Source organism: Haliaeetus albicilla, chromosome 17 (genome assembly GCF_947461875.1).
Source record: "Haliaeetus albicilla chromosome 17, bHalAlb1.1, whole genome shotgun sequence".
Classification (NCBI taxonomy): domain Eukaryota; kingdom Metazoa; phylum Chordata; class Aves; order Accipitriformes; family Accipitridae; genus Haliaeetus; species Haliaeetus albicilla.
Genome location: NC_091499.1, coordinates 3,852,435 through 3,866,630, shown reverse-complemented (window position 1 = coordinate 3,866,630; position 14,196 = coordinate 3,852,435). Strand labels below are relative to the sequence as shown.

The 14,196-nt window shown below is 35.9% G+C and overlaps 1 protein-coding gene across 7 annotated transcripts in view; it reads right to left on the bottom strand.

Annotated features, from left to right (window-relative positions):
* Positions 1–14,196, bottom strand: part of ADGRB3 (adhesion G protein-coupled receptor B3) — a 460,870-nt gene that overhangs the window by 216,928 nt on the left and 229,746 nt on the right. For all 7 annotated transcript variants that reach the window (XM_069804588.1, XM_069804589.1, XM_069804585.1 and 4 more), the window contains 2 exons: positions 10,756–10,824; positions 5,719–5,827 (listed from right to left, as the gene is read on the bottom strand). In XM_069804588.1, coding sequence (XP_069660689.1) covers positions 5,719–5,827; positions 10,756–10,824 — 178 coding nt within the window. The remainder of the gene's footprint in view (positions 1–5,718; positions 5,828–10,755; positions 10,825–14,196) is intronic.

Here is a 14,196-nt window from a genome sequence, read left to right as displayed (position 1 = left end):
TTTATGATATATGAGTCAGAGGATCTCGAGTGCTGCATTTAAGATACACATCACTAACTCTGATACAAAAAAGATAAGCAGACTAGGCAGATGCCATTAGGATAAGTAAATGAACTACATAACGTGGAGAGGTTTCTAGAGAGTATGAACAGGATCTACAATTTACAAGATCTAAAAATCTTACCTTGGGAAAAGGTGAATGAACCCACAGTAACAGACAGAAACCCAGCTTGCTCATTTTCTAGGATTCCCGAAGCTCAGCAGGTGTACCACTCCTTGTGTTTTATAGCTAGAGTAGGTACATCTTCTGAAAGCTCCTTTGGTCACTAACATTTCTACGTATCTCTAGCTAGGACTGGAAAATTTTAAGATACACTCCGTAAGCCTACAGGATTATTTAATCTCTTGGTATAGATTCCATGGATATGAACATGGAATGGAAGATCGAAGGGGGAACAAGAAAGTATGCAAAGACAGAAGACAAGGAACACTGGTTCAAAATAATTTTCTCCCCTATGGCATCCTAGACTGTTTGTGAAGTCAGAAATCAGACTTTGTTCTCTGCCAATATTTATAAAGCTTATCTAAGCAGCTCACTACAAAGTCTTAAATGAAAAATTACATGTTAATTACTATACTGGATCAGATTACTCATCAGAGTACCAGTGTCACAGTAGCCATTTTTAAGCAGAGAGATAACAGACTGTTAGTTAGAAGCTGATTTATGCATGGAAGCATGGCTTACACCTCTTCATTTTTTCATATACCATTGCTAGCTGCATTCACCACGTCTACTTGTATTTATTTTATTCCTTTTAAGATGTTGGCCTCATGCTTATTCAGAATTAAATGTGCTAATGTACAGTTTAGTTAAGAATCTTTGTTTTTCCTGTGAGCAAAATTAAATAGAGATGTCAGCCTAGTTTCTCTTTTCACTCACTTTTCAGTTGTGTACATCTAGTCCCTTTTAACAATCTGTTCTCAAATATCTATTCTAATGATTCCATTTCTCAATCTGTTATTATTTTTTTTAATCATACAGCTCTGAACCTCTCTGTGTTCACAGGTTTTATTTACTCACAAAGTCGCACTCCTCTTTTCTTTAGATGACATGAATCATTCAAGCCTAAGCTAGTCACTAGGCTGTCTTTATAGCCAGTGGAAGAACTTCCTGAAGGCAACCCATGCCCTAACTTTAGATGTCTAACATGGTGTGAAATGGTCTCCTGAGCAGTAGTTTCCCTTGACTGTAAAGGAAGCTTAGGGTCACTTCGGTAAACTTTGTGATGTTTAAAGTAAAATGTATCCCAACCCTATAATCTCAGTTGAAAAGAACATTGCAAGTGATGGCTATGGAAAATTAAAAAAAAATTTGTATTTTCTTTAGACTACTCTTTTTGCACACTAATGCTGTTCTTTTCTCTGAGCTCTGCTGAAAAGCGATCATGGGATTTTACTGAATTCTTTTAGATTCCTACATTATGTATGGTTTGAACTACTCCCTCTTACATGCTCCGTCAACACTGAATTTAATCTGCCAGTGGATATCCTCTTCTTTTCATTTTGGTATACCCCCTGGAGATCTTCAGTTTTTCCTGTCTTTGACTAGTCTAAATAACTTTGTGATATCTGCATATTTTAGAACATTACTGATCACACAAACATCGGTATTCATAAAATTAACATTAACAACAAGTGGCTTTTCTCATGCTGAAAATTCTGTTTATTTTCTGTCAGTTCCAAATAACATCCGTGACAACACACTGCACTTCAAGATTATTTGGTGTTCTCATTAATATCTTCTAAGAGCTGTAAGCTTGATTTTTGACAAGAGAGTGTCCTTTAACCATTTTTTTTGGCTGCTGCACTTAAGGAAATTTATTTGACAACAGAGGGAAAATTTTGCTTTAAAAAAGAATCCTAATCTGCCACAGAAATATGTATCTCCTAATACTGCTCCCTATTTCCAGTTCCACATTCCACCTATAGCATTAAAGACAGTTATGCTTCTGGCACTCCGATATCCCAGTCTAGCAGGTTTTTTTAAAAATAAAGCATGAATATTTCTTGATAACAGTTCAGCCATCTTTTAGTACATTTCTTCAGAACTCTTAATGGTTTACTGCGATGGGAGCCCAAACCAGCCAAAGCCCTGAGGTGGATCTGCTTAGGCCTTTAGCTCTCCAAAAAAGTTCAAAAGGGTGTTGAAAGCCAAGATTAATTCTTTGATCTGAAATGAGGAACTCACCTTTTACAACCGAGAAAACTGAAAACAAGTAGTTAACACAGAATGGTAATATGGTTTAAAAGCTTTTCTCCCACTGCATGTTGTATCCCTGCAGGTGGGTCTGTGCCTTCAGCTAATTCAGGGACTCTGAGTGGTAGCAAAAGCTCCTGTTTTTTCACACTATCCTTTTCCTCTGCCTGCTTAGCTGGTCCTGAGGACGAGGAAGAGGTGGAGGAGGAGGAAGGATAGAAGGAGCAGGATGAGGAAGGAGGCTTCCACCTCCTATCAGAGGCTTTTATTTCATGTAATCATTTCTTAAGGGAATATAATGTAGAACTGAGAGCACACAAATAAAACAAATACCATCTGTCCCAGGCATGCACGATCAAAGCAAATTGTTGCTTTTACATTTGTTAAGTTTTTCATAGCATATTCTCTATCCTTGAGAGAAGAGCTAAGAGGAGTTGGGCCTTGCTTTCATGGAAACGTATTTGATTTGACTGAGTTGCCTAAATAAACCCCAAAGCACAGATACTGGATCATCTGGATTTGGAACCAGTCTCTGATGTTTTGATCAGAAGCAAGGAAAAATTGGAGTTAGAAGCCACCACACTGAAAAATTTAACAGTGGCGTGGAAACTATCCTTATGGACCTTCTTAGCTACTTTAAAATGTATAATAATGTGGCTTGGTATAGCCTACCATATAGTTAAGGTAACTTTCATCATTTCCCATGTGTCATGAGCTGAGAATGTGCAATGGATGGTCATTTTAGTGTGGCTGTTGTGTAGTAACTTGTTAAGCCACAGTTACTTGCTTCTGCGTCTTGAAGGAAAGAGAAAATAAAATTCCATTTGTGGAGGATCTCAGGAGATTAGCGTATCTGTCAAACACAATTAGATGTTCAAATTGTATATGGACCACTATAGTGTCACTGAATTAGAAATTAACTTGTAAACTGAAATTAGTAGAAGGAAACCAAGAACTCAGTGCAATACTGTGAAATTTGCTACAGAACTGGATGTTTTTTCTGACAAGAAGCAGCAGTTCATCCTTTAGTACTGAATCCTTTTTCTCATATATCTGAACTGTAAAGTGATTCTAAAATGAAAATATGGTAAAAGGCATTTAAAATTCTGAAGGTGCTGAGGGAATATTTTATGGTCAATAACTATGGAAAAACTATTGGATAGTCCTGTTTAAAGATGAATATGTAAAAGTTGGGCCTCCTTTCTGCACATATCTGCTTCCTGCATGGAATGTGTTTGCTGACTTAAATGACAAGAATGTTATTAGAAATTATAAACAAGACCTCACATACTTTTAAACTCTTGTTGGTACAGCAGAATTAATGCTAAGACAAGACAGCAACAACTGCATAGTTCATTCCTCTCAGTTGAGATCAACATAAATGTTCCCTAAGTTCCAAGTACATAGCCAGTCAGACACAGATACACCAACCCCCTGAGCATAACTACACTAAAACTGAATTATTCCAGATACATTCCTTCCTTGTTTGTGAAAATAAGAAATGACTCCTTGCTGATAACAACCTTTGGTCCCCATCTCACCATGTCACCTGAGCTCAAGTATTCTGGTCAATGAATTGCACAGCAGTGACCCTGTCCTTTTTTGATGGTTGACTGAGCAAAGAGGATAAACTCATGCCAATGTGTCAAGGCATAGAGCTAGGTAGTCACAATAAACCTATAAATTCATTTTACTTTTCTCAGTTTCTTTCTATTCCTTTGCTGGTTATATAGTTAAGAAAAGACCTACTCCTGTGTGCCTAAAAATATCTTATATGTGGGAAGAGAAAGATAATCAAAAGAAAGACTGTTAAGATTATGCAGTTATCTGGACTAGCCAGTGCACAGCATGGTTTCAGATCCAATTGGAAAGTTGTTCCTGTTTCCCATTTGAAGCCATGAATATGTAGAAACACAGACGATTTGAATGCATCTTCTTAAAACATTTTCCAGTGTTTTTTTCACATTTTTCAGAGGACAAACAGATCACAATACAGTACAACATGCCAAGCAGCATGGGCTGTGCTCTTTAAATAAGCTCATCTTTTTATTTTGGCATAAAAATGCCATGGAACAAGCATTTCAGGAAAGATATATTTCTTTATGAATTTGTGCAGGATCTAGCATAATGAAGGACTAACAACTGGAAGAAGCTTTAAGTGGTACTACAGTGCAAACAGTAAACAACAGAAATAAAAAATCACTGGTTAAAAGCTAAAGTTCCCCATACTGCCTACTGAAATGTTTTAAACATCTTAAGACTGCCAGAGCTCTTTTTGGTGAGTTCTTTGACCTGTCTCCAATACAAGGCTGTGCCTTACAGGGGCTAGTGTTTACAGTCCTATCAATCTAAATATGAACCAGACAACACTAATAAATATTTATTATTGCACAGAAAGTTAGATTTTCAATAGGGACATTCCAACAATTTCCCTGCTTTATTCTGCCAACTAATTCCTAAATTACCGTATTTTCTAACTAATTTCAATGACTTGCTGAAGAACTGACTGACGTATAGATGCAGGAAGATGCTGACTGAAAATCTGAAAGAATGTATTGGCACCAGTTTTGCTATCAGGCAAACATACATTTTGAATTTTTTCATTACATAAATACCTAATACTTTCCTGGCATTATAGAAGTGCAGCTATAGAAAGTTAATTGAATAAGGAAGATACTAAGCAAAGATAGACTGCTTAGAAAATAGGTTTTCAACCTGATTTTTTTGGTTGAATTTTTAATAAAATGCTGCAATATTGCAGAAGCATTTATGGCTAGTAAGAAGTGGAATTCAGTTGCTAAGAATCTTCATATTTGATGTCTGTTATTATTTGATTATATTGCCTGGCAACTCTCCAGTGCTGAAAACAAAGTTTGAAAAATAAATCTGAATAAAATTTTGAAACTCTGACACATAGAAAAAACTGATGTAAGAAACCATAGGCTTAAATTATTTTGGCAATTAATAGATTATTTTTTTACAATTATTGCTTATCTGTCTGTGCTGATTATTATCACACTATAACATGTGCAAAGACTGTTCTTTGGGAGAATAGAATATTAAAAGAGATAATGTCAACAAAAGTAACATTTCTCAAGCTATTAAGTATATCATTATTATCTTAATTAGCAAGCTACTCTAAACTACCATTTGAAACACTGTATATCCTGGGGATGCTCTAACATATACCTACAATTCGTAGTATTCTGATGAATATTTTCTGAATTTTATTTAGAGTCTGCAACTTTGCATTTAGATCTTGAGATATGATTATGGAGAATTCCAATGTGTAAGGCATACTGAGTGTGTTAAACCAGAGAGGAGATAACCAAGCAACAGAGATAATCTGGAGCAGGAGCCCAGTCTGGATTGTGATAGAAGCAGCAACTCTATAGTACATACTTGCAATTTCTGATTTTCAATAGGTCATAAATTTGATAGAAGAAATTCCTATTTCTTACCTACATTTCCAGTCATTAGGTATGAATTCTGAAAGTCCATCATTCCCATTCCAACAATGTGTATAAAATCTTCAATCACCTGCATTAACTCCACCGAGCCTGGATAGATCTAAGAAAGGAAGGTCAGACATGCTGTTAACTATAATATCAAAATCTCTACGGCAGCAAATTCAAATAACATCTAAATGCCATCAAAGGAAATGTGACACTTAACAGTCAAACTGCTCTTCCCGTGTTTCAATACTGAACATTTTCTTTCACTGTAAACCAACCAATTTGTCATTAGATCCTAATGTGAACAGACACTACTTCCCATAGAGCTATGTGAAATCAGCTTTGCACTGAAAATGTGGAATGATTGCTCTAAGACACTGCACTTATCAAAAAAATTTTTGCTTTCATTAATGGTTAAAGCATTTCATATTCCAGGATAACTCTAATTAAGATATTCTTCCTTCCTCTGGAAGATATCTTCTATAACTTCAGAACTATTGACACAAACAGCTGAATGCAAATCTTACCATGGCCTCTCCAGCATGAAGAAAACTTTGTTGCTTTAAATAATATAAATTGTTACTGGTAATACTATTTTCATTGCTGATGTGGAGTAGTAGAATCATTGAATAGGTGAGGTTGGAAGGGACCTCTGGAGATCATCCAGTTCAACTCCATGCTCAGAGCAAGATCAGCTTAGCAGGTTGCCCAGGACCACATCCAGTTGGATTTTGAACATCTTCCTAGAGCCTGTCTGCGCAACATGTTCTAGCATTCAATCACTCTCATAGTGAAAAGGTTTTTCTTATATTTAAATGGAATTTGCTGCATTTTAATTTTTGGCACTTGCTTCTTGTCCTGTCACTGGACACCACTGAGAAGAGTTTGGCTCGGTCTTCTTTACTCCCCCACTCCAGGAATTTTTAATACTGACAGGATCCCCACTGAGCTTTCTCTTTTCCAAGCAAAATAGCATCAGCTCTTTCATCCTCTCCTTGCATATCAGATGCTCCAGTCCCCTACACATCTTCATGGCTCTTCGCTAAGCTCATTCCATTACATCCATGTCTTGTATCGGGGAGCCCAGAACTGGACACAGTAAACTAAAATAAATTGCAGTAGCCTTTGCATTGCTAATGCAGCCTCTCAGTATGACTTTCAAAATGGTAAGGACTGGTACATTTCCAAGAAATACAACTTATTTGCAAAGCTGTAAGCTACTATGATCACAAAAACATTAAAAACTGTTATATTCCACAATAATGATGCATCATCAAAACTGCATTAAAGATCAAAACAGTTATTAATAAGCTTAAAAATTCTGCTCATATGACATACATAAAAAATAATTTTGGGGTTTTATGGCCTGTTATGAACAGGACAATTTTCAGTAATACAGTATTTTGCAATAGAAAAAAAAATGGATAGCCTGTTCATGGTGCTTTTTTCTTCATATCAGTGAGACGTCCAAATTTCACTTTATGAGCAACATTCAACGCATTCTTGCCACTACTGGGACTACAGACTCTAAAAAATTCCTATAGAGACTATAAATTCCAGTATGCTGCACTTCATCTTCATCTTGCTTTACCTGTCTATATCCATAGCTGCTCGGTTCAGGACAGAGAATTTCACAATGTGCTTTGCTCTCTACATGGATGTTTTTACAAAAGGCAGGGCAGCAATACTATTTTTATGAAGACTTTGTTGTGACACTTATGATCCTAACAGGCTGCAAATGCTGCTTCAGGTGAAGGAGACTTAACTTTCATTTTTCTAATGATGAGTTACTGAGGCAGTAAGTGTGGTTTTTGCATCCATCTTGTCCATAGCACACACACTCGCAGATTACATACTAAGGATACATTTCAGTGAAAAGATTTTTTCACCCTAGTTCTTGCACATAAAATCTTATACTAATAACTTCAGCAGAAACTGTTGAACAGTCAGTGTTATAGAGGTACTCTTCATTTTAATATATCTGAAGTACTGGTTAATCAATAGGATGCCAGCAGATGGTGATGAAGAATATGCAGAATAGCTCCTGTGTTTTGTAACACCAGTATAAACTTACACATTGTGGACTTGAAGTGGTTTCCTGGGTGCAGTGCTCTACATCAGCTCTTAACAAAAGGCAAGTATTAAAGTGAGTGCCGCTTATCTGAATGCTATATAACCTGTAATTAATGATATCAACTGCTGGCATTTAATCTAGAAAAAAAGATGTGCTGAGGCATTGCAGCTGTATACTTGATAGAAAGTCAGTAATTTGCTGACAGTGAGTAAGATTTTCTTTCCAGCAAGGAATCCAGAAAACAGGCTAAGAGATCTATGCTAACAATAGCTGTGGACTTCAAGAAAACCATGCAAGCTGGCAAAAAAAGTTGGTTAGACTGCCCCTTGGCTTGCAATGTTTCGTTACAAAAAAAAAAAGTCAGCTGAGTGACTGAAGCAGAAACAGAATCACCTTTACTCTTTTTTAATGAGTCAATAGTGTTTGCATTAGGTTGTATTCACAGCACATACTGATTTGTGCACAGTCTTTTCAAGTTCAATTCCTACCTTGATTTTGACACAAAAACTAAAAAAGTCTTCACACAGGATGTAGTAATTTCAAATAATATTGTTTCTGTTTTAAAATCCAATTCTATTTAACCATAACTTCTCCATGTTTTATCCAAAATATGATAGAAAATAATATTTTGTATAGGAAAGCTTTTTTTTTCAACAGTGAAAGAAAAAAAGAATCTTAGGATTACTTGGGAGTCCAGCTCGCCCTTCCTAGCTGGTATGAAGAGCTGCTTGTTTCAATAGTGTCTTTGAGACTGCTTGTGTAACTGCCCAAGAACAGTTAACAAGACCAGTGGTATAGTTTCTTCGGGTGCCATAGCTCAGGAGTCCAAGATTTAGTGAATTCCTGAGCTTTGTCACCAGGCAGCTATGGCCCCGCGACTCCTGCCTTCAGCTCATCTTGGTGCTTGCTTGGGTTCCTGCCTGCCCACCAGTGCTGTACTCAGGTCTGCGAGACCAAGAATTACAAGGCAGAGAGAAGGAGCTACGGAAGAGTAGAAATAACTTATCACTTCTCCCTTTTTCAACACCACTTCTTCGAGCAGCAGCAATGAGGGGAGGGAACTGGAGATCTGTTGTTTTCTCATTACCTTCACGTTCTTGTCATTTCCTCTTAGGAGCTGTCATGCCCTGATCGTCATGGGACAGATGGTGGACATGGCATGGCTAAGCAGGCAGGGTGGAGGCAGAAGAAGACAAGGCTGATAACATAAGGAGTGATATTCTGTGTGTTCATTAGAGGGGCTAAAATAGTTGCTTAATATTGGTTCCCTAATCATGGTGCTGTTTATGGAAACTGCCCACATGCTTGTGATTTTGCTGCTTCCATCCACCACCACTAAGGAAAATGACATACTTTTTCTATTTTTGTAGCTGGCTTTTACACAGAGGAACAGAAAAACAGCAAAAGAAAAATACAGTTCCTGGCTAAATTACAATGGGTCAGCTGCAGCATCATGTGTCTACTGCAATGGTTGAATTGGTAGTGAAAAGTCCTGATCTTCCCTTTCTTAGTCATATTATAAAGGTGAACTTACAAAAATGAAGTTAAATAGCTTCAAAGACCTTTAAACACCTAGTGATTTATTAAGAACCACATTAAAAGTGAACAAATTTCAAGTATCTATATCACACAGTGGCAATGACCATACAAGAACAGATCAAAGATCTATGTAAGCCATTTTCTTGCCTTTAACAGTGGCAAATAGCAGATGTCTAAGGAAGAGTATAAAGGGGCATGCACATACTGATACTAGTTTTGGAATTCTTGCCCAGCCTTTAGCACTTTTTTGCCAAAGGAATACCTTAAGCAAAAACAAGACCTTTCCACGAACAGTCCTATACTGATGTTTCTTTCATTCATTAGTCTATTTACCTTTTCAACTTGTCTGCTTTCAGCAGCAAGAAGTTCTGCAACCTGACTTCCTGTAGAAAAAGTATCTCCTAGTATTCATTCTGAATCTGCCACTATTTGATGTCCTTTAGTTATTTTACAAGAAGCACAAGTGAATAGATTAATCGTTCCCACATCACATTCTCCAATCCACTCCTGATTTTAAAATCTTCTATTACAAATAAGTGCAGTTGACTTTTTCATACTGAAATATCTTGCTTTGTTTAATCATTCTTCATATAGAAATGCTACCCTGCTTTTGACTACCTCCATATTTTTTCTCTGTACATAACTATCTGTTCATTCCCATTGTCACTGTTAATTGTATCTGAATAAATTTGATAGTCCTATGATCGTGTTCATGAATATAAATACTAACATTGTCCTATTATGTTCTTGGTATAAGCACATAGGAAATACTTATACCCAAGCAAAAAAAAAGTCTTCATTTGAATTTTAAACTCTTCTCTTATAAATTAATGATTTTTTTTAGACTTTATTACTTTATAAAGTGCTATCATCATATCTAACTTAGTCCTGAAATTTGTCAGTCTTAAGGATCACAACTGTTCTCCTAAATGCAACCTTTTTAAAAAAGTCTACTGTTTAAATTTCTGTATGTTGTTTGATGGTGTCATATGAGTTCTTCAGGTGAGTTCTGAAGTGTTCTGTTTAATAAAAACATCATTGCAGCTGGCCTTTAGTAGTATTTTTCATCTTTCGTACGTGCTTCATTACAATAAAAGGAAAGACATAGTGAATAATCCCATGGAATGCAATGAAAATCTGTTCATCAAGAGAAGCACTTTATATTCTTAATATATTTTTAATCTAAGGAATTAGCCAATGGGTCCTGGAATTACTCCTTTTTGAAAAGGATCAGTTTTTTCCAAAATATTGTCTCACTTAGGATTTCCTTTCACCTACAGCAGGGTGTATGTTTAACCTGATTTTTGAAACCATACATTCCACTTTGTCATGACTTACTGAAATAATGTGTAGCTTCTGATATAGCGAATGTCATAAAATGCATAGTTTCCAATTTTTTAAATTGATGGGTTACAAAATGCAAATCTTACCTGTTGCGCATCTTCCCATTTCTCTTTGTTTTCTTCATCCAAGAGGTTACTAATAATTTGAAAGAAGTTCTGAAAAATCAGTTAAATAAAAGACAAAGTAAAATGACTTTCAATGACATAAACAGTTATATCCTTAAGTTGACATAAAGAAAGTTTTCCATTCTCTATTACAGATGCAGTTCTTCAGCCTATTTTCTGCCAGTGGAAGAGATGAGGTAACAAAAAAACTGTATTAAACTGATAAAAGAGCACATATATTTTATAGTTAATTGTTCATTTCTGGTCATATAATCAGGTTCCATACTACTGCTTTGTATAAAATAAAAACTGTTTTAAACTTGCTAAACTTTTAAATGAGACAGCGTTCTATTTTCAAATTGTTCTCATTCCAGAAACTAGACAACTATATGTTTTGCAAATAAACAAAGTACATTAAGAAAACACTAGGCTCAGGGTCACTAATTTCTATTCAAAACATAAAAATGATCTTTAATGACCATAAATAGGGCATACAATGGTATTTCATTGATAAATGCTATGTGAAACCAGGTCCATCTGATTTTTAAAAAGTTAGATTTGCTCTGTCTTTTTAGTAATTTCAACAGAAAAAGAATAATTAATTTCAGTTTCTTTGACCTTAAACTGTTAATTTATTTATCTGATTCTCCTATGCACTTAACTATAAGGAAAAAAACCAAATAAAAGCCAGGGCATTTAGCTTTTAAATCATGCATTTTAAAAATCACTTTCTTCCATGTGTTTGTGGAGAACTTTCCTTTCTAATTTTGTCTGCTCTCTCTACCAATTTGTATTCCTAACTTCATCTTTGAAAGCTAAGAATTTGTACAGAGTCTATTCTTCTCAGCCCTGTATCACTTTTTGTGCAGAATGTCAATTTTTTCTACAGCCTGTCAATTATAATTTATCTGTTCCTTCATAAAAGATACATGTGGTTTCCACTGACCTTAGCTGAAGAGTGCAATTAAGATCCTCGCAACCTCTGAAAAAACTTTAAGTTTTTTACCAACTATAGGACCCTACTGGAACTCAGATTAATGGTAATTCCCTCACCTGCACTTACTTTTTAGCCATTTTGGGGGAATAAATAGGGATTAAATAAGGTTTAAGTATGGAGTAACTTTAACTCACTATTTAATGAAAGTGCGAAGCATTTGACTGCACCACGACTGAAAGGAGAGCAGAAATAACCTCCAACCTTAGTGTACTATGGATACTGTGGTTGTGCTTGAAAAGACATTAATTTCAAAATATGAGATATTGCAGACATTTTAGGTGTCTCACAACCATATAAGTAAAACACTGTAGGATACAAATTCAAATAAAACTTGTGAGAACTATTTTCACATGAAAACTATTTTTACATAAAAACATTTTTACCAGTTTAATCTAGTCCTAACACTAACTACTTGACAAGTGAGAGGATCCATCTTTGCCTCATCATTAGGAAGTTAATTATGCTAACCATAAAATTTACATGGATAAAAATTGCTTTAACTTGGGAAATCTAATATAGAGGTGACTGACACTTTGGTGAACTTGGGCAAAATAATCCTGCACATTAATGAGGGCACAATTCTTCTCCCACTGAAGTCAGTAGCAAAATATCCATAAGCTTCAGTAACACAAAATTTCGTTAAAAGAAAGGAAATGGCTCAGCAAGCTCCTGTAAAAATGACAAGTATGTATTGGGACGGGATGATGGGGATTAAAAACAGGACATAAAAGAAAAATGTTCTCATGGTTTGATCCAATTTGCAGTGATACAGATGGGAAATTTCCAGTCTAGTTGAAGATAAGAAGAGGAAAATGCAGCTACATATTGCTTATATACCAAGAATACATTTCATCTCTTTTAGGTATTCAGTAGCAAAATAAAACATACTGAAAAGAGTTATGTTTAGTATTCATTACAAAGGATTTGCCAGTTTAACCAGGTTGGGAAATCACAATTGTGTAAATGCAACCTCAGCTAGGAAAAATGTACAGCTTTATTGGTCCCCTAAGTAAAATAAACTATACTGGCCAAAGCAGTTTCATGGCACTATAACCACATCTACTCTAGGATATTATGATTTTGGCAAAGAGTTCTACTAGGTAGAGTTGGCCTTAGGGGGATTTTGCCTGAGGAAAACACTTTTAAAGTATGATGGTTCTGCACTCTTCCAGTGTAATACCGTGGAGATGCAGTGGACAGAAATTTTAGCTAACTTTAACTCGTTAGGGTGCCAGCAGTAATCTAGCTGCAGCAGCACGGAGCTCAGTGTGGGATAATTTTCATACTAACGAGCTGGTTCAAAGCTAGTTTTGCAGTACATTGCAGCCACTGATTCCCCTGCAGAAACAGCCTAAGCCTTAATTGCAAAAGTATCCATGTCCATGTAATGTGATCTACCTAAGAGTAGGCTAGATTGTCTGAAAATCACTCAGGAGGTATAAATGCTTCTTGCAGATTACATGGCTTTGCTAATAATGTTATGTGTTCATTAAACCTTATGTTTATTTTAGTTACATGAAAGCATTAACATGACCAAAAATTAATAGAAATATATGTGAAAAAGCTTATAAATACTCCTAGACTCAAGCACAAACAAAAGATGAGCAATAACTGATTTAATATGTACTTAGTACTTGCTAATAAACCCTAAATGATGTAGATGAACCTAGGGCCAAGAATATCTTGCTTCTTGAGATCTTTTTTTTCCCTATTTCTATCTCTGGTTGATGTCATATTTATGGTAGCAGTGGAGGCTGAGATGCATGAAGGTTTTTCAGTCAGCAATACCGCTGCTTTGTGAATTAAACAGAGAGATGACTAAATGGCTTTGCTGCTTCAATAATGAATAGATATGAGATGCACTCCAAAAATGTGACAGGGGGATAGGGGTTAAAAAGTCTTTCACCTACTTTGACTATTCTCCTTGTTCATTGCATTAATGCTGCAAGAAACAACATTGCCCTTTAGTAAAATGATTGACAGGTATGAAGGCTAAATTTTAGAAGCATTATGGATGTGATCCGATGGTATTACTGCAGTAAACACTGGACCTCCTTGTAGAATCAAGCTCCTTCCTTTCATGGCAGAGCTTACGTATTACTGAACTGGCCACTATAGAAAATGTTGTGACAGCCAGAGCCAAATTTTGAAATCCTTTATTTTTGCCCAGGCTTTTCTGAGGATAATGCCAGTTACAGTCAGGAATGGACAATTATGTTTTCCTAATTTAATTTCCTTCCTTTCAGTCTTTTTCTTCTGCAATACAATGGCTGCAGTTGTCTGTTCCAGTCCAAGTTCTTTGACCCTCTCTGCAGGAATAAAGCTGTCATAAATCCTTTTATACAGCTAGAGAAGAATCCCTCCCTAGGAGGAATTAATGGATAGCCCTAAGTCACCTCCACTTTCGGACTTCAGCATAGGGAATG